Here is a 22,348-nt window from a genome sequence, read left to right on the forward strand (position 1 = left end):
CATATTCAGCTGCTTACTCTGTATTTTGAATATATTTGTATAGACAGTTTCATCACTGTCCTACACTACTCTGTGAAAATCTTTCTTCAAGTATTAAGGAAAAATATTTCTCTTACTAAACAATGAGGAGTAAAACAATGTGATAATTAAAAAAAAGTCATAATTACTTACAGAACAAGTCTTATAAAAGTTTCATTAGTATAAATTATAATATAAATCTTAAATAGAAGATTCCACATGAAAGTGGTTCCATGAAGCAAGTTTCAAATGAAATGCAAAAATCACCCTGTATACCTCATTCAGGAATATTAGTGCATATGTTTGCATTTTTATTGTTATTAAGCTATTTTGAAAAAATTCCGAATGGATAAACCTGTGCAACCACTGTGTGCCACTAGAAGAGCTGTCATCACTAAAGAATGAAACACTTACAGCTAAATGCAGTGGACTTATAGGTGCTCTGTTGTCTGAATCATTCAGCATGTCAGTACCTGATGTTTCCATTAGCTTAGAGAGAGAAAGTCAGAGTGAGTGCAAAACCCCTTATCTTTAAAAACACTCAGCAATAATTGGTACAGTTTCCAGTATACACAGCTTGAAAAGGAAAAAAGATAGGAAGAATAATATAAAATTACTATCTCCTGATCTTCTTCAAACCTTTTACAGAGTTTGAATTACAGTGACTGCAACCCTTCCCCCATATTCAGCCCCTAAGCCCAGTTGGTTAATTTCTACATAACAAAGCAATAATTAAATCAGAAACTAAGCTAAAATTATTATTTTTTCTGAAGCAGCCATATGAAATAATATAGATGAAATGTATACAAAGGGAAGACAAAGACAGGTGACAGCAGCAGGAAAAAATAAACAAACAAACAACCAAGTAAGCTTTTAGATTAGGTGAAACATCAGCAAGAAAACAATATGAAAGGCCAGAAGGCAGGATTGATTTCTCAGAACAGAAAAACATTTCTGAGAGAGAAAAAATGGTCTCAAAAAAGGCAGAGGCAGTACGGCATAAAAATATCTATGTATATATGTTTCTATTTGTTACTTTCAGATGTACCCAAAAGTTTTCATTCTGGGTCTTTTTCAAGACCATTTAATTGAGTACACAAGTAGAATTAAAACATTCAAAGTGGTTGAAGAACACAATATACATTCAAATCATGTTTTCATTATCACACTTTTATAACATGGTTTAAACTTAAACATAAATTGCTTAAGTAGAAAAGTACATAGCTTAAAAAATAATTTCCTATTTTAAAATTCCAAAGTGCAATTAAATCTAAATTGTAGTTGAAATTAATAATGCAATTATGCTTGAAGAAATGGTTGAATAAGTCTAAAAAATAAGCATTATTTTTAAAATTACATGTTCTCTTTTGCTGTATAGCAGTACTTTAACAGTGAGAAATAATACACTTACAACATCGAGAGGTGTTTCGCTTGCAATCTGCAATTAAAAACAGTCAGAATTCATGTTTGAATACATCTGAATATAAAACTGCAATTGCAATAAAAATACTGAAGCTGTATAACATAGCGTATCAGATAACATATACATTTTTGCAAAAGGAGTAATAAAAAACTAACTAGGGCTTTATTATCTAAAATTCTATTATCTGGGCAGTGGTTACTGTAACTACATGAATTAACTTTATAAGGCACCCTTTCTTTACAGGTTTTCCCTATATTTTCATTTGTTCCTTCTAATGACCTTCATAAAATTTCTTAGAAGTTCTTGATGGTTATTTTATTTTGGCCATCAGCAAAAAAATTAGAAGTACAGTCTAAGTTAAGAAACAAAACAAAACTAATGTTCCACATTCTCAACCAGAGGATGTCCTCTATTCATCTGAGAATGTATTGTTTTTAAAGCCAGTATCCAGCATCTTAGCTCCTCACCTTCTTCTATTTTAGGAATACCAAATGCTTAAATATTTATGCTTACAGAGGCTGAAAAACAATATTGATCCAGCTTACAGGTGAAGAACCAAGGTGGAGGAATCCCCTGGCCTCTCCATCACACTGTGTAACAGCAGCTGTTACAGCTTTCATCTATGATACGTTTTCTTACCAATTCAAGACATAAGCGATGACCATAAGCCGCTGAATAATGAACTGCATTGTATCCTTGTTTGTCTCGGATCCCCGGATTGGCATCATTTCTTAGCAAGTATTCCAGGCACCTATTCAAATTGACATATGCAACCATGTATCTAAATGATGAATTTCAACTTAATGCTAAGTGATAAATTGTTCCAATTCAACTGGAAAATAGAATACAGCACACAGGAACACTGATTTAATGTACAACATTGGCTAGGACTAGAAAACAGCTAACTCATTACATCAAAAGTTAAGGTCAATCACAAAACTTCCAAAATTTGAAAGACTCCTACTCTGCAGACATCCTCCTGCATCTTCTGAATTATCTGACTTGGTTAAAACTTGTGTTTCATGGCTATTTTTCTCCCAGATAACACAACTGCAGTTGCCTTTCCTAATATCAATGATTACCATTTTGTATGTTTTTCTGCATCAGTCCATTCTTTCATACGTATTACAAAAGGAAGACAACCATGGTGGTATCCTGGAGTCACACACACATACGCTTCCACAACCAGACACTAGTTTTTCGATTTGTTTATACCGTAAACACACTTACTTGTTTACATACTTATATCCTACCATTCCTTACTTTCATTACACAAAGTTATAAGGCAGAACATGATCAGCACAGTTTCAACCACAGACACTCAGCCAGAAGGATGAAAAATGGGGGATTCAAGTTAGCTCACTTTCTCCCTAGTTTTCTTTTTTTAAGAGACTCCATGTGTGCACACTAAATGATTCCAATCAATAACTCTAGTAATTCATAATTTTATGTTGTCTATAATTTCAGCAACATTTTGCGAAGTCACTATCACGACCTTGAACTTGTTGGTGAAGCCATTTGGTTTTCTGCAGTGTACAACAGGTCAACATCCCTTCTCTCTGGGATCACTAAATACTTCTTTATCAGTTAAACAAAATGCATATGAAGATAAAAAATATATTATCCTGTCAAATCCATCTTGGAATATTTCTTTCTTGACACAGTTTACCTAAAGGTCTCACAGATTACCATTATCAGTAGTGACAAATGGACATACTGACAACACAAAGGTTCTAGTTCCCATTTATCTCATTGAAAATTGTTTGGTAGAAAGTTCAAGGGAATTTCAACATTTTTAGTTGTATGACATAGATATCCTGTGATGTCATGTGGAAAACTTTCAGGAGGAGATGGCAGATTTAGATTTGAGAAGTAGGAATCCTAACCTGCCCCCTGATCAATGCCATTAAGAGTGCAAACTTGATCATTCAAAACCCCAAGAAACCTTGGAGAAATATAGGCAGAAATCCTACAAAACCACCCATCTCCTGACGGAAGACGGCATGATGCTGCAACATCAGAATTCTGAGTTCCTTCAAGGAACAGCCTGGAGTGAGCAGATGGAACAGTGCAACTTCAACAGCTGAATGAGAACCAGTACCAGCCGCAATGAAATAGAAACACATTTCAGCACAAGTAAAACAGCTGTACCAGGTCAAGGGCCTGATAACCTCATGTACAACAACAGCTATTTGCTGAAGTAAGACCTGACATTTGCTTTCCAAACAAAGGTTGAAAGTAACAAACCAGGTGAGTGAAGATTAAAGGGGCAAAAAGCTGCAGGAAAATCTATGAACAAGGAAGTGTCTAATTACAGAGGACTCTGCCTCATTAAAAAGTTGAGACAAGCAGAAGCAATGCCAAGGTGCAGTCTGACTTTCATCATTTTGTCCCCAGCATCAAGGAGAATAGGACTTAAGCAGGTAGTGAAAAAGGTAAAAATGCCAAGTTTTAAAGAGTAACATATGTAACATAAGATGCAAGTAACTTTACAACAAGTTCAGCATATCTAATAAAAAGCTACCTGTAAAGCACATCTATGTTTTTAAACTAATTAACTCGGGTTTTATTTGCCCAGTAAACAAATGCCTGGATTTCCTTAATGGCAACCGTGCTTGCATGTTTTTATTTGAATTAAAATGGGATGAGATTTCTGAAAACTCAAAGACACGTCAATTTCTCTCATTTAAGTGAAAATTACAGTTCTTACATTTTATTTGTCCACTCATCTAACTTTCTTCATTAATTTGAATCAGTGATTCTGGGTTAAAATTCATGGCTCATTAATAAACGTTACACATCATTGGCCTTGGCTACCTAAATTTCTACACTTGTGTACCTTCTCTACGTGTGTGCTCACAAAACCCACAATACATTAAATATGATGCAGAAAGCTAAGTCTACTAAAAATCCTCAAGTACTCATTCTTTCAGTGCAAACCAGATAATTACTTTTGATGTTTCTTTGCATCCAAGAAAGAGATTAACTTTGCATCTTCCGCATACTTAACTGTCCTCAACAGGTCTCTTAAAAAAAGAGATTAATCAAACTTTCTGAAAGCCCAGGTAAGTTAAATTTATTTCCCATATGCTTATTGGTGAACTGTCCATTAGAAAATTCTAACATAGAAACAGCACGGTTTTTTCCTCCCCTAAGATTCTGCTTATTTTACCTCGTTCTGAAATCACATTTTTCTCTCTAATCTTGTCAAAATGAGGCTTACTGGTGTTTGTTCCAGATCAGAAGCATTTGTTAAAGATACAGAAGAAATACTTCTAAACTGGAACAAACCAGAATATAATTTTCAACAAAAACATCCTCATCTCTAAACTTCATCTTTAAAGATATTTGAACAAAGAATGTAAATCCACACACAAATACATTTGGAATTTCTGTATAGATGGCTTCCTGACATGTTTTTTCCCAGGCTTTATATTCCAACTGAATAATCATTTTAACTTAATTCCTGTTTTGAATATGAGTTGAGCAGCACTGGTTTTCCAGCTGTTACTAATCATCTTGCTGCATCAATATAAAAAGCTTCTCCTCAGGCCATTCTGCTTTGCAGCCTGTCTTCCAGAGACCCAAATGTTAATCAGAAGGGCAATACCACGTGGATCCCACAGACAATCCTTTGAGTTACCTCACAAAGCTCTGCAGTATTGTCATCGCCATTCTCGCTTATGCCTTTTGTAAGACAGATGGCAAAACGATGTCATCTGAAGAACCATTATAGTTTGGAGGTTTTCAGAGCAACTGGGAAGCTAAAATTAATCCTAGCTCAACTTGTAAGAGTGCAATTAAAGCAAAATTATCTCAGCAAACTCCAGCAGGAATTGAAAGTATATCTAAAAAGCAATTTTGAATTGCTTTTTATTTTGAATTATTTTGAAATCTGGCTTTACATAAAAAAGAGATGTTCTTCAAATGTAAGTTCAATGGCCATGAAAATATTCTTTATTTAGCCTTCAAAACCCAATCTGTAAGTTATATGCCACCTCATTCCTATTGCTACCAAACGTTTTATAAGGTGCTGTATTAAAACAAGACAATATGGTACAAAGCAGCACTTCTTCAGTGAAGGAGTCACTGTATGCATGTGAAATGCACACCATGACCAGTGTACACGAGTGTGTGCACAAGCAAGTGCTGCTCTTCTCGAGTCTCCTCAAGATATACAATATCTGGAGCTAAAGTAACCTCATCAATTTTGTGCTATCTATATATACTTTGCATGACAGCTTTTAGGGCATTAATAAGCACATAAAATATAACCATTAGTTACAAAATAAACATATGTAAGAGATTTCTGGATTTACGAAAGATTCTGGATGCATTTCATTTGTAAAAGTGTAACTATATCACAAAAATTTATGCTCTCAAGAGATAGAGTTGTAATGCCAAACGAGACTATTTTAATCAAGTAACAAATGGAAGAAGCATCTTATATTGAAATGATGAGTTCATGTATATCCTGCTGTAGGCCTACTGTGATTCACAGTCTAGCTTCACAGTGCATTCCTGACTAATTACGCAGATTTTTGGGGCAATATTAAGAACCCTCCATAAAACACCATTTTTCATCAGAATTTGTTTGTGAAGCAAAATGACTCTACTGCTCAGAGCTGTCTTAATAACCCCCACAAAAGATATTTACCCAACCACTATACAGCAGATGGGATTAAAACCTCTATTCCCAATGAATTCCTGAATTAAGACACCTCCATTATAGGACATAACAAAATTATGACAATACATTTTACTATTGTTCATTTTCCCCCCTCTGAAATATTTGTTACATAATGTACTTTATATACAATGAACAATACATTGTCGAGTTCCATCTTTAAAAATACAGAAACTGCATTTGGCAAATCTGAAGGCAGAGCATACACAACATTCACAGCTCAAATGTTCCTAATGAGAAAGGCTTTAGTACAAAGTATGCCACTTACTTCCCATCTGTGTCTGATGCAGCTGCATAGTGCAGAGGTGTACAACCCCTCTCATCAAGGTCATTCACACTAGCTCCAGATCCCACAAGGGCAAACAGGCACTGATAATTACAATTGGCAGCAGCATAATGGAGTGGAGTTCTTTAGTACACATTTAAATAAAAAGTACAATGGTAAATAACAGCAAAATAATACTATAGAGACAGAAAAAGCAAAATAAAGTGAAACTTAAATCCTCCTTACATTTTTAAACAAGTATTTGTGGTGAAGAATGCATTGTTACAATATTAAAAAATGGAGCCATTTTCTAGGGACCATTTAATAATGCAGAACAGTATCTAGGGAATTTATTTGCCAGCCAAAATATGCATAAACTTTGTATTAAAGGAAGCTTTATATGATTTTTCCTTTGTAAACTTGTAGAGGAAAATCAAGTTTACATTAGAAATATTATTTTCTGTTAAGTAATTTCAAGCCACATAGAAAAATATGGACAAATCAAAGAACTGCACAGCAATTAAGTGAATTAAAAGTAAAATACAACAATTAACAAACAGATGTTTTTGATAAACAGACTGGAATTTTGTCTAAGAGATGAAAGCATTATTTATTTATTTTAACTATACTAACATAGCAGAGGCATTGAAAGAAAAAATTTAAAATATACCTTGTCTTCTTACAACAAAACCATGAAATATTAATACTAATGTATAATCTCAGAGAAAACTTTTTGCAGCTTTAAATACATAAACAATTCTCTATATAAACTAGTTTGGCTAAAATTTCAAAAGGATCAAGATGACTCAGAACTCCACTTTTATTTTTAAAAAGAGACTGCTGCTATAAATATCTCAATTTCGAGGAGACAGTCAGGCACTTTAAAGTGTCCCACCTCTTTCCTCACTCTTAATATTACTTTTTCCCATTTCTCTCCACTTTAAACTATTTGAATATTTTCCATCTCCTGAAATAATTGCTCTATATAACATGCACATTAAACCAAAATCCAAACCAGGAAAGAAAAACAACTTTCAATTGCATAAGTTGTGACAGATAGTTGTTCCTTTCTCAGGAAATAACGGAAGTGGAATTTAAAGCAAAATACAACTTTGGATCCATAACATTGTCTTCAATTCCTACTTCTGCCGTTCACATCCTGGAAAATCACATTTTCCATGACGTGACACGATATTTTACACAAGTACCGATCATGCCATCTGAACTTAAATAATCCTGTACTAAGAATAGAAATTAATGTCATTCCAAAAGGGTTTAGAGCTTAAACAGGGAAACAGAAAGGGATGGATATAATGAAAGGAAAAAGGGGAAGCACTTAGAATAAAATAATGGATATTTTAATAAAAAAGCTTAGAAATAGCAACAGATTTATAGATTTGACTAATATGTTATTTGGAAAACATTGCTAATGTCCTTGGATGAGAGCAACTTAAACACACTAGATCCACATTATAAGCAAAAAAAGGCACATAAAAATTACAGTTGAATACGAAACTCAGTCTTTAAAAACAAGATGAAACATCTACTTAACAAAACACAATAAACAAACTATATTTGTGCTTTCTGCTGTTGAAGCACAGTTTTTGTATCTTAAAAAAACATTTAACCTGGAACACACAGACTTGCCCACAAAGCAATATGCTACTTCTGCAATACTTTTAACAGCCCTTTGCAGTATACAAATCTAGAATGTCTTACCTTCCAAATCTGTCCTTTTTGTTGAAGTCTGCACCAGTATTTAGCAGAAGATTTAGGCACTCCAAATTCCTATTAAATTAATGCACTATTACTCATGATTGCAAATTTTATTTCTTAGTATTGGCCTCTATGAATATCAGAACTGCTACACATGTATATCTCATATGATATTTTTAATGGAACTGAACTATAATACGAAATTTTTGATAAATACATTTCTGCATGTAAACCGGATATCATAATTGCTGGACCAAATCAGTAAAGAATATAAATTATTTCAAGACCACATATATAAATTTTATTGATGTCAAATAGCATGCATAAAGCACATAAACATGAACGTAATTCAATAAAAAAATTCAATTCTTGTAAACAAACAAACAATAACACCTGCATGTCACACGTTTTTTGCTACCAGGATTCCAGCACAGAGGCAAGTTTTTACTGCATGTTTTTAAAGGCCAAGTACAAGTTACAACATTAATATTTTACTTTTTCGCTTAATCAATTTTCAATAAAATACGATCATCATAATAGATGTACAACACTGTTTATTGTTTAAACACTACCTTGGTAACTTTCCTAAAGTGAAGATGAATGAGGGAATGTATCACAAATTATGTGTTTTCATATGAAAAGATAGCATTTTAACCTTAATCACTTGCCACAAGGATGTATCTATCAAGTATCTTTTGACTTGGAATGATTACTTAACACTATTACTTAAACAACATTCAAACAGAAAACTGAAAATATCAATATTATGGAGTTCCTGTGTCCCACAAAGTGTGTCAGGAAATTTATTACCCAATTCTTCCAAGCAATTTTGAGTAGGTGCTATAGAAAACCTACAATACAATAACAGTAATCAATATGGATTAACAATTGATGAGCAAGTAGTTCTGACTACTTCATCCACTCAAACTCTGGAATTTAATTATTGCTATTAATTTAGTTAGATTATTTTTTGTTTATGGATTTGGTAAAAACAAATTTCCCAAAGTTGCTGTTTTCCACCTCATGTTCTACAGTGATTTGAGGTGGGCATGCCATTTTTCAATGCTGTAAATTCTAAAAATTATATAATCATCCGTGGAAATTAAAAAAAAAAAGTCATTTCATCCCCAAACATAAACCTAAGGTAAGGCTGATGATACCTGGACACTGTACTCTAGCAATTACTTATTGAGCTGAATAGTTAATTTATTTGTATTGATTGCAGATAGAATCCATCTTGAAATTATTTTCATCTTTACATAAATTCCAAAGGGAGCACAGAGAGGAAATACTAAAATAAGAGTAGGAATGATCAATTGAAAAAATAACAATAAATATGAAAGCATGAATGCTTTGTTGCATACCCTCCAGCTGCAGCTGCATGAAGACAAGTCCTGCCAAAGTCATCTGGCGTGTCAATGTCAAAACCTACAAAAGAAATATTTTGTAAAATCATTATGTAACATCACCTTTCACAAAAGTGCTGTCATCTACTGCTAAGAGAAATGCTTGCTAAGCAAACTTAACACCTATTTGCAAAAAAGCATTCAAGCATTAATAATTACTTCATTTGAAACACATCCTTGCTATTGGCAACATTTCGAAAAACAGGCACTTAAATAAAACAAAGGGATCAAAAAAATGTAACTGCAATTTCATATCTAACCATATATTTTAACACAAAGGTTAATATTTAAATCAGGTTTCAAAGCTACATTTTTGGTTTGAAAGAACTGCTACACTCTCCTAAGAGTCTTGTGTAATGTAACTTATTCATTCAATCTCCAGTTTTCGTACCTGGGAATGCTGGCATTTTTTTTAGCTTTTTAAGAACTGTTCAACAACAATAAATAACGAACAACACAAGATGTCTTATCCAAGAGTGCTATTATTTCAAGACTGTTTTCCTACTCCATGTCCCATAAAACAGGTTTTGTAGGCACCACTATGTTCTCCTCTCATTTCAATAGACAATGCTATATGGCAAAAAATTTAAGAGTTTACTAATTTGATTTGAAAAGTAGCCTTTGATGTTTTTTTACAGGTTGCTTGTCTGCACCACTAACTACTTAAATGTCATTCAGTACTGGAACAAGGAAGAATGCTGTTTTGTTAAGATCTGCACATGAACATTAATTAATTTTAAAATCAGAGATCCTTAATTTACATAAAGGAGACTCTTCCTCCCAAAACCAAGAGGGGCACATAGTCTGCAGATATCAATCTCCACATCAACAGCACATGCTAACATGCTGTTAGCAGTATCCGGTCTTTCCAGCCTGAAGGCTGAACATACTCATATCTGCTCCAGGCTAGATTTACATCCAAGTTGCTCAACTCATGTAAAACTCACAGAAATCACTTGCAAGTCTTCTGCAGGGTTTCCTTTGCCATACTGAATTTCTAGTAAGGGCACAATCAGCATAACATTGTGTTTGAAACAGCCAGAATATCCCTCATTTTGAACATACCCAATCGAAATATTGTCGATTATTGGTCAGTCCCTTCCTGGGGTGAATCCTTGCAAGCTTGCCCAGGACAGGACAGTAAATAAAAAGCCTTACCAGTAGGTAATTTTAGTTATATTCTTTTAGTTCTTCTCCCAGGCTTCCCTAACAAGCAAATATAAAGCTGGGGAAGCAACTTGTTACTTTTCCTTTTCCCCAACTCTCTTCTCTCCAAAAAACCTTAAGTGTCTTCAGATTAATACAGAACCATTTAGTTTATTCTTATTTTTCTTTTGTTCCTGAAGTTCCCTTTGGACAAATCTACTTTCTCAGAATTGGAATGGTTCAAAGAGTTTAGAATTCACATCAGACTCTGGCCAAGGAGGGAAGTAATGACCTTAAAACCTCCACAACTTCAGGGAGGAGTCAAGTGATGAAGGAAAAGAGCAGTTGCTTGTGATTAACAACACACCACCAGTGCAACAGCTTCTTAATGCAGCAGTCCACTGAGTCTTCAGAGCTATCAGGTGCCCACTACGGGAATAGGTAGGAATAGACTGATCTGTACAAAGCTAAAAACATCATGGAAGAGAAACAGGAGGATGTTCTATGAAGTCAGAACATCAGTCTTTCTCCTTGAAGTTTCATTATAGTTTGAGCCAGTCATCCTACCTCTGTAGCCAACTCAAAATGCACAAACACAACATTAAAAAACTTACAAACACATTATTACAATTTTGATGATTTTTTTTAATTACTTCTGCAAACGTTTGCATTAACTTTAACTCTGGACTGTCCATTAAAAAACAAGCACCAGGTTACTAGTAAACTATAAAGATTTTTATGTAATACTAAACTAAGATTTATTTAAAAGCTACTCTATGAAATAAAGAACGAAGTGCAAAACATGTGTAAGAATTTAAAAAACTGTCCTACCTGATGAGAGGAGTTTTCTGCAGCAGTCTGAAAATCCACTTAATGCTGCCAAATGGAGAGGAAACATCCCATGTATACCCCGCCTAAGATACACCATAATCAGGTATCACAGTTTCATTACAAGTAAAATAAAACAAACATGATTGTGTGCAAAGTGCACATGCATAGTGGGTTCAGCAAACTGCCTAATTAGAATACTGAGCTAAATTCACATATTAAAGGCTTTCTTACAAGCTATCAGAATGCACTAAATCAGTACAATAGCCTATTAAAACTTTCAAAGCTTTTTCTTCAAATACATAAAAGGAAAATCTATTTCTCTTTTTCTTGGTACAAACTGTGATGTACTGAGTAGCTACTTTAAAGTACAGTACAGGATAATCCGACTTCAAGTTGAAGATGATATTAAAAATCATACTAGTCTTGTTAATATAATAAACACATTTCTAAATTCTCTCCGCTTGCATTCATGTCAGTAAAGTTACCTACTTTGCAGTGTCAGCACCACTCGTAATCAGTGTGTTGATTAATAGCTCATGGCCATATCTAGCTGCTATGTGCAAAGGGGTATTTCCATTCTTATCTTCACAGTCTATTTCAGCTCCTATAATAAAAAGTAATTACTAAGTAAGAACATATGCAGGCATACAGACACCTTTGTTAGAAAAATAGCACTGATGATAATTTAAGGAACATTAATAATAGTCAATGAATAACTGCTTTGGATTTAAACCCTACACAGCTTTCAGTTGTATTAGGTAGTTATAACAAGAAGAATAGAGAAAAGCACTGTATTATGAAACCATTTGGGACAAACTTTCTACAACCCAGGAAGAGAAATCTATATATTTTTCTACATTCTGAAAGAAAAACAGTTCTTCAGTGTAACTTATCAAAATTTATAAGCAGCTATGCCAGATTCATCAGTAACTGGTCTGTTACTGGACACTGCATCTGAAAAAAAATTCCGTACATTGCTACCAATACAAGAGGACAAAAATATCCGTAACACTGGAAAGCTGATGACAGAACTACTCCCTCCCCCTTTTTACCATTTTGAATGATGGTTTGGGATCTTGAAAATCTACCATGGATCGCTGTCATGTGCAAAGGTGTTTTCCCATCTTTACTCTGGAAAAGAAGAAAAACAACCCCTGTGTTTACTTATGGCCAATAACAGTAACCCACCAGAACGGACCAAAAAAAAAAAAACAGACGTTGTTTTCATTCTTGTTTCCCCTCTATTCCATCCTTTAAATTTTTAAATTGTTTCTATGCACTTCTGTCAGACAGACGCTGGCAATGACAAGTCAGCATGACAGACATAGCAAGTTTTTCACAAGAGCGGCACTTAGTCACTCTTCCAGCTGTGAGTGACAACTCAGTGATGCCCACTCACTCACACTTATGTCTTTAAGATAACTCTCAAGAGGATGATGACAGCACACAACTTTAGCAAAAAGCCTATGTCCAATTCTTCCCCTGCCCAAGTCTAAAATAAAACAATGCTTTAAGTTTGTTTCTTGAAAGAAAGTAGCTGTATTTCCTACAGAGTGAATTACACAGACTAAATTACACATTATATTAGAAGATAAAAAGCTCATGTGTTTCTTGGCAATTTCTCTAAAGGGATGTTTGTAAGCAATTTATCATAAACCACAAGTAATCCCAGGGTAAAACTATTCAACCCTAATTGGTACTATACATTTGAAATGCACATTTAAATGTGCACTTACTCATTCACCCAGTAAAGATGTCCTTTAAGTAGGCCAACAGTAATGCATAAGGAAACTTCAATTTTTAACAGCTCAATCTCAATGCACTTACAAACCCATTTTTTCTGTTATTATTACTTTAGGATGATTTTCCCCTTGTACTTTATCACAGGTAATGGGAAAGCTTTACTGCAGGAAAAGGTTCCTACAAATGCACACAAAAAATTGCAAACATGACAAGAAAATAAAAGGACTCTTAAAATGCATATGTTTACTGCATCTTTAAATTTTAAATGTTGGCTTTGAAGACTGTGAAATGTTCATACAACACAAATTTAAAAAGGACAAAGATGGTAGGGGGAAGATAAAATATGAACATATGCATTGAAATATCACAAATTGCTGTCATGTGCAGAAGTGACTTCCCACCTTTACTCTCCCATTGAAACCAAATGAGAAAGCTTCTACGGATGTGTTACTGAAAGTCTGCTGGAGACCCTTTTAGGGAAAGATGGACGTGGAATTTTCAGTTTTGTCACTGCACAGAGCAGCATACACCACCTACAACAATGCTATTATGGAAAACATTGTCTTCTCAGACCTAGACTGAAAGAAATAAAACTTGATAATGAAAGACAAGTTATCTCCAGATCTTTCAGCTAGCAGATTTCTTTGACCATAAATAATCCAAAAGACAACATCCACATATCATAGCAGATGCAAATAAACACAGAAAATGGGGTCAATTGTACAATCAATTTTAATTCTGTCATTAGAGGCCTTAAGAAAAGGCCAAATACATCATAAGTGACATCTTCCCCAAGCAATCTCTATGCTCTGATTTTCTTTCATCTTTCTCCCTATGGTTTAGTTCTCCTCTCTTTATCCAACCGTTAACATTCTCTGTGTCCAATTACTTTCCTCCTTTAAAACAACTGTTACACATCTGGTGTCTCTTTCCCTTACTTTTCTCCTTTAACCTGGAGAATCTATTAATTTAAAGAAAAATTATCACATATTAAGCTTAGTGAAGTAACAGACAGAAGAATTTCAGGGCTCAGATAAAGTAGCCTGCAGTCTCACTGGCTGAGATGGAATAAATCTGTATCTCAAAGGAAGGCTAATGAAAAGAAAGAAAATGGAGCTGGAACTGAAAAAAAAGTAGATTCAAGTCTCAGTGCGCACATTAATAAAGTACCTTACAAGGACATAAGAATAACTTAAGGTGACAGTATCAGAAACTAAAGAGCACGGTCATCAAGTGAGAACCCTCACAAGACAACTTCAGGGAGATCTTGCAAAGAAGAGCAAAATAAGCTACAAAATCGTTTTCCAGTTGTAAACGAAAAACCACAGTACCATCAATAACAGATTTATAGATTTACTGTTCAAATTTACTTTAAAATCCACTTAACATAAATTTCTAAGACAATGGATTTGATTGTCCACAATGCCTCTCTCATGTATAACAGTCTCACGTTCCATTCCAGCCCAGGAATAATATAACACACAATTGTCTATCAACATATAAACATAGAACTGGTATAAAATTAAATGAAGATGATAATTCCCATGTTGAAGCCAAACAGCTAGGTAGAGGATTGCATTCAGAATTCCCCTGTAAGACATTGTCACTAGGGAAGGATATATACAGAGCCAGAACCAGTAACCAACTATTTCTTCAAGCAATGAAACCGGACAGCGCTATTTATTGAGCAAAGCACTATTTCCTGAGATGCCAGGAGGTTGAACTGCATAAGAAGAGAGGTATCTTCAAAACTTTTGCTCCAATTTCCCTTTCTTTATGCCTTTAAGGCCTTCTATCTAAATATCAATCTAACTACAGCTGTGTGATTTTATGAGGTCAGCCAGGATCACAGCACACGACAGAACAGCTATGGGCTAATGCTAACTTTTGTTGTCTTCAGTGAACCTCAATTAAACATGGTAATAGGAAAGAGATCACTCAAGTCTCCTATATCACTACAGAAAATATATACACAAAATACTTTAGATAATTTTTTTTTGCTAAGAACAATTTGCCAAGAACAGTAGTTGTTGTCAGAAATAACACACAGCATAATGTGTCCTATCGAGTGATTACTCAGATATTAAATGTACTCAAAACTTCTGAGCTTTGCTGAGGGTCAAGGGAAATGTGGGTCTATCATGTCGCAGCATTCTTCCGAGTGAAACCTCCCCCTAGCAACAGTTCTTCTGTTCTAGTACCACCAATGGAAGTAAAAAACTTTTTCTATTTAGGTCACCAAACTTTCAAGCAGCAAAGGGGCCCATAAAACAATTAATACTGTCCCATTACATACTCATTTCAATGTGTTCTTCCATGCATGGAAATCCTGAATAGTGAGGAGAGAGGGCTGCAGTAATGAGCAATACTTAACAAGATTCACTGTTCTACAGTGGACACTGCCAAGGCTATGAAAAAAAAGCAGGAAATTATGTCCTCTGCCTACAGAGGTGATAAAAAGCATATAACATGTTTCTACTGTTCTATTATCTTCTGCCACATAATCTGTTCTCCAGACGAGGCCAGCACTCACAGACACACACAAGAACTTACCCTCCATCTGCCATCAAGAATAAGAGTGTTTCCCTTTTGCTCTCCCCACTGCCACTCACAGCAGAAAGTGCTCTAATAGTACTGTCTAGTGTGCACCTAGATTGCCACCCATATCCCGTTACCTCTAACAACATAGAAACATAGTTGTACATGGGACGATATTATTGAACCAGCTTACACAAGCAACATAATTATGATGAAAAATAGAACTTATAAACATTTTAAGAACTACTTTGAACTTAAACCTCAGTATTTGGAAATAGAACAGAACACTGGTTTCACTGAATACATAGTAAGAAGGCCCTAATTCCATCTCATTTTAATTCCGCAATTTATTCTTATCTGCACAACATACTTTTTTTTTTTTTAAGGACTGGTTAATCCAACATTTATCTGTATAGGCCTTTCCAGGGAAGTAGAAGTTGACTTAGAAATTATTTTCTTTTGCCTCAGTTCTTGCACTTTTCAACAGTGCAAGTGATAAATTTTCATATACCAAGTAAGGCTGTTCACACCTTCAGGTGCAAATTTACAGGCCAAATTCTGTCATACTGGTATAAATACACAGAAATGCTATTAAAAGAATTACAATGGAAACACCTTGATTAGGAAACAGGACAAATGCTGTTTTCAAGCTTAAAATCCTTACACAGTCCTACTTGCTTAATCATGCACTTAACAGTTTTGATACATACTAAACCAACACATTTTAATTACAACAACCTACAGCTAAAGCTACTAACGCTCTTTCTGAAATGAAGCCCTCCTTACTTCTTTCTTTTAAGTCAGAAATATACACAAAGTTATGAACCCTTGCAACCCTGTATACAGAAAGACAGTAGTTCTTGGCTTGGTAATATTTGTCATAGGATGGTTTGGGTTGGAAGAGACCTTAAATATCATCGAGTTACAACTACCCTGCCGTGGGCAGGGACACCTTCCATTAGACTAAGTAGCTCAACTCCCCATCCAACCTGGCACTGCACACTTCTAGGAATGGGGCATTCACACCTTCGCTGGGCAACCTGTTCCAGTGACTCACCACCCTGGCAGTAAACGGTTGCTTCCTAATATCTAATCTAACCCTACCCTCTTTCAGTTTGAAGATATTCCCCCTTGTCCTGTCACGAAATGCCCTTGTACAAAGTCCATCTCCAGTTTTCTTGTAGGCCCTAGAAGGTGCTGTAAGGTCTCCTTTGTTCTTATTTGTCTAAGTAACATATGTATGTAATCACTAGTATATTTAACATTGTGGGATTATTTTCATGGCAGACCACATGTTTCTGAGAAATGATGTTTCAAGAATGTAGGACAGAAGTCAGCCAATGCTGCAGTGCTGAACACTCAGTCTTATCCAGTCTGGGACATTATGCAGAGCAGAAAGCTGGCAACAAAAATAAACAGACTGTGACCTGGATATTTTAGGGCAAGTGAGAAATAAACCCTGTGACACAGCTCCTTACTTCTGTGGGGCACTTTGGTGATTAATTTTTCCACAACTGTGTTATGTACATTTGCATTAAATGAGCCACACATCTAAATATATGTAACAGTGAGCAGGCACATACATCTAAGATTTTTCCACATCAAAGAGTTTATTTTCAAACTACTCCCAAATTTTCAGTTGACTATGGGGTTTGTGCTAACAATAAATATAAAAATATATTTTAGCACTAGTTAGTTGGAAATCAGGGCGAATCACCAGGAAAATCACTGCTTCCATGAAGTGAACAACAAACATTAAGATTTTTAACAGAAATGTCAGCTATTCTAACATTCACCTTCTGATCAGATTGTGCAGAAATTCAAGCATAAATCTATTAAACTTTTAAGAAACAAGAGGACAGATAATTCTCTTCCTATCACATGTGGGTGATAGTTTAGGCAATTAGACATTCTGCATAAGGAACACTTGGACTCTTCATTCCATCACCCTAGCCTAAAACCTGTCAAGGCATCAGATACTGCCACTAAATATTTCTGAATGGAGTTTAAATTTTCTTTACCAGAATAATACAAAATAGGAGGTCTCACATCTCTCTCCCACATCTCCAGACTTCACACTACACACTAGAGAGGACAATAAAAGATATAGGTTATAGTTTGTTTTTATGCTTGTGTGTATTAGGAATTTTGTCTACAATAATACTAGATTATAAGGAATATTCTGCAACCAAGTACAGATGTAAAAGGTATACTGATACTGCTTACCAAGTTTTGCTGGAGTAATTAAAACACCAGCTGTTAAACCTTTCCATTGGTCTGATCTACTTACATTTGTATTTTTATACACCCTTCCCAAATCTGCCTGACTAACTATTCTAGGATCTTACATTATCAGCCCTTCAACTGCTCCAGTAATTAGCCTGTTCATACACATTTCTCTGAAATACCCTTGGTTTCATTCATGTTATTTATTTATAAAGAAAACATATTCTTTTGCATTTTTTCAAATTATTTGCTTTTACTTACATGGCTAGACTAGGGAAAACAAATTATACAGAATTCTGACATTTAAATGTAATCAAGATTGACCAGACAGTATCGTCATCTTTCTTCTTTATCCTTTTGGGCCATTTAATACATCCCATTGAGGTTCTGAGATTCTGATCAAGTTCCTTGAAGCAACATAATGGCTCATTTTTACAACAGTATTTTTCATACAAATACTCCATCTATCAGTGGGAACCTCTATATGCTACCATAACAAATATTTTTGAAAAAACTATCTCTGATAAAGATGTACTACATCTTTAGGTGTGAATGGGTGGCTTTGGATATACCTACCTTTATATTGACATCTGCTCCGTTGCAGACCAAAAGCTCTAAACACAATGCTCCATGTGTTGATGCAGCGGCAAAGTGCAAAGGTGTAAACCCCTTCTCGTTTACTTGATTTACATTAGCACCACAGTCTATGAGTTCGTTCACTACAACATCTTGCCCATTGTAACAAGCTACATGGAGAGGAGTATTTCCATAGGCATTTGGTTCATTCATCTATGAGAGAAAAAAAACCCCAAGATCAGTTATGGGGGTGTATGGGTGTGTAAAGAAATTGAATTTGTTGTTGTACACAACATGTTACTGAATTCTGATTTACTTCTCAATAAAGAACTTGAGCTGCAAGCTCCAGCCTTGCAAGACTAAAATATGATTCACAATGCAGATTTCTTACACAGTTTCAGAGTTTATTGTTAAGATGCTTTCTATGTGCAGGTACTGTAGAGCCTTTTAATTTATTTTGCATTTTTATATTAATATGGCCTTACTCTGGTGTTGGAAGTTTCTCACAATTTTTAGTATTTTCCAAAATTTAAGTGATGTAAGAAAGTCAGTAACATCTATATTTTACAAACTGAAGCAAAAGCATTTAATTTCCTGCACTTCAAAAAGGATTGTGTGGCAGAGCTAGGATCGGAATTCCTATTTCCTGACTTCAACGAATTAAGACCAAGAAATATCAAACAAACAAAAAAACTCTACTAAATACACATTTATTTTCACATTATTATGCAAAATCTACAAGGCTCTTAAGTTACCTGGGAGAATGTGGTTTTATAACAGAAAAAGTAGTATTTCCAGAGATCTTCATTCACATGCTTTCACTATACCATAACCTGTCCCTAAATAAACAGTGTGCTATAGTACTAACAAAAGCATTTCAAACAATAAAAAAAGTGTCAGTTTTATTTTTCCTTACATCAACGCCAAGATCCAGAAGATATTTGACTACACTGATCATCCCACTAGATGCTGCAGCATGTAAGGGTGTATATGATTTCTTGTCTTTGCATGTCACTTCAGCTGTATGGGTCACGAGTAATTTCACAACTTCAATATGACCTAAAATAATAAAGACAAATAAAATAAAGCATCATTTTTTATTAACCAGTAGAGGGTTGCAAACTTGTTAATTCTACGATTGTTATAACATGATCAAGACATTATTCATTTTGACCTAATCTGGAAAACAAAGAATTGTTCTTGTTTTCTAATTCTATCATGACCCATAAAAGCAACATAATCACCTCAACACACCACATCCAACAATCATAGCATTTATACTGCAAAAATAAATTTGTATATTCAAAACACAATCTTGTCTTCTGTTCACACAGCAGGATTTTTCTGAAGACTTGAGAACTAGAGAGGCAAAGTCACTTTGTAATTATTAAACATTTACTGCAAATTTATGTTAACAACTTGAGAGACAGTGTGACTGTCAGATTTCCACTCTCACCTCAATTGCAAACATGCCCGTTAAGGTTTCTAAATCTTAAGCAGAAACTTTGAAAAAATTATGTAAACATGAAAAGAAGAAAATATTCTACTTTGACATAAAAACACATCCTCCCCAGTCCAACTTCCTTTACTTGCAAAGCATTTAAAATGTTGAACCAAATCATACAGGACTTAGCAAAGCTCTGTTTTCAAGACTGACTCAGACAATCCAAGGAGGAACCGTAGCCTTTTGAAAGCATTAACTGCTCTCCTAAGACAATGAGAGGAGGGTAAGAGTCGAGTTGGGATCATGAGGAAAGGATGACCATGGGGAAGTTCCAGCTGGAAAAGGGGAGGGAAGGCAGGGAGCCCACCCTGAAGTGGTGGGCAGTAGCTCTCACTGCCAGCTTTGGGCCAGGGGCCCCAACACCACACCACTGCTGCAAAGGGCAGTGAGCTTTCCACTGGCTTGTAGGCAGTTGTGACACTGCCTGCTAAGAAGCCATGAAAATGGGGTAACCAAAAAAATCTGTCAATCTTGCTCCGTTGTTAATTTAACTGTCAAAAAACTCATCACTGAAAACATATGGATAATCATGACAAAGTCTGCTGAATAAAGCAGTACATGACTTTAACAGACCACGATACACTTAGTGCTTTGCCTTTGTAACTGACCCATACAGACCAATGTGGGATTCTTTGTTTTGCCTTTCAAGTTACACCCTTACCTTAGTTAAAGAAGTGAGGGGGGGGCATACTGAATTCTTATACTTATTCAGTCAGACACCTAAGTAGAAAGTATTAAGTCCAGCTTTCAGTTTAAGTGCTTCATAAAAAGTCAGGGTCTTCACTTTTTAAGAGAATTCGCAAAAGTCTGAATAGGAGGTATCTACCCAATGGAATACAGACAAAGCTATTTTTATGAACATTCAGCCACCATGATACTTATTTTATGCTGCATGTCCGACAGCATACGAAACACCATTTTACCCAATTATACTGATCACAACATAAGAGTTTACCAGTGCAATGTGAAGTGCTGCAATATTTCACTTCTTAACTACTTCAGTATTGTAGGAAAGAAGGGAAAGAGAAATGCAAACATGATACTCATCTTCTGACCTAAATAAAATGGGGACAGGAATGAAAACAAGCCCTACATGAGAGACAGAAATACAGAAGATACTGAAAGCAGTGAAAGGAAGAGAGACTGAATGGAACAGTGGCAGAAAGAACTTTAAAGAGAAGATAAAAACAAAAAAAAATCCCTGACCTGCATTGAAAACACAAGCAGCAATCAGTGGAAGACTCTCAAACAGAAGAGCAACGTACTTGAGGTGAGAAGTGCTGCAGAGACATCCCAATTTGTTAATGAGGGCAACGCCAGCCCACAAGAGTGTTAGTCCATTTCAGTCACAGCATTGCAGCTGGACAGCAACGGAGCCGGGTGAAAAGCAGGAAGGAAGGGAAACAATGGATATAACCCTAGAAAGTTATTTATAGTAGAATGACGAAAAGCATAACTTTTTTATTCTGTGGTCAGTTTTACATGGTTGAAAAGCTTTAAAGGTTTTCTTCAAACAACTGGAGCAAGGCACAATGGCTCTAAATTGTAAAAGAGAATGTCGCAGGTTTTTTTTTTATTTTATTGAAGACTTTCAAAGTTTTTTCTACTCTATTGTCTATAAGAATATTTAGGTTGATCAACATCAGTTAAATTACATTTTTCCTGCCCAAACACTGTGCATTAATAGAGTTTCCTGTTGGTAGCCTATGAAATAGCACTGACTACAAGTGGCATAAATGTAGCTTATCTGAAAAACAGAAGACTTTTCCTTCATCTAGGCAAGCACAAACAAGAAAACGTTTTTGTCCTCTCACTGACACTTGTCAGATTTCTGCCATTTCACACACAGGTTTCATGCAACAAAATTCTGCAAATAACCACCTTGAGTAAGGTGGTTGGACAGCCTGTCACAGATGTTGCTTTGCAGATACAAGTACATGAAAAATACTAAGGCAAAATATTGCAAAGCATGTTGGACCAATAATGAAGAATGCTCTTTAACTTCTGGTGTTTCAAGAACTGGTATCTGAAGTGCAATACCATATAGCTTCAAACTATAAGTTAGGAGCATTAATGTTGTGATGATCACTTCATAATTTACTGGCACATTCAAGTCTTTTCAAGTCTGATAAAAGACAATGAAGTACATTACCTTGACAGCACTGCTAGTGCATTGATCAAGGCCATGAGAATAATAATTATCCATTCCTAGAATAAGAATGGCAAGGCAAGAATTTGCAGTTTCAGGGATGAAATATTCTTTTGAAAT

The 22,348-nt window shown here is 35.1% G+C and overlaps 1 protein-coding gene across 3 annotated transcripts in view; it reads right to left on the minus strand.

The window, feature by feature from the left end:
- The window catches only part of ANKRD28 (ankyrin repeat domain 28), a 122,466-nt gene that overhangs the window by 18,499 nt on the left and 81,619 nt on the right, over positions 1-22,348 (minus strand). For all 3 annotated transcript variants that reach the window (XM_027675321.1, XM_027675320.1, XM_027675322.1), the window contains exons 7-17: positions 19,492-19,634; positions 18,576-18,788; positions 12,545-12,623; positions 11,982-12,096; positions 11,493-11,575; positions 9,474-9,537; positions 8,113-8,181; positions 6,397-6,537; positions 2,081-2,192; positions 1,430-1,456; positions 433-507 (exon numbers count right to left, since the gene is read on the minus strand). In XM_027675321.1, the coding sequence (XP_027531122.1) occupies positions 433-507; positions 1,430-1,456; positions 2,081-2,192; positions 6,397-6,537; positions 8,113-8,181; positions 9,474-9,537; positions 11,493-11,575; positions 11,982-12,096; positions 12,545-12,623; positions 18,576-18,788; positions 19,492-19,634 (1,121 nt within the window). The remainder of the gene's footprint in view (positions 1-432; positions 508-1,429; positions 1,457-2,080; positions 2,193-6,396; positions 6,538-8,112; positions 8,182-9,473; positions 9,538-11,492; positions 11,576-11,981; positions 12,097-12,544; positions 12,624-18,575; positions 18,789-19,491; positions 19,635-22,348) is intronic.

Source organism: Neopelma chrysocephalum, unplaced genomic scaffold (assembly GCF_003984885.1).
Source record: "Neopelma chrysocephalum unplaced genomic scaffold, ASM398488v2 Primary Assembly neopelma1_26, whole genome shotgun sequence".
NCBI lineage: Eukaryota > Metazoa > Chordata > Aves > Passeriformes > Pipridae > Neopelma > Neopelma chrysocephalum.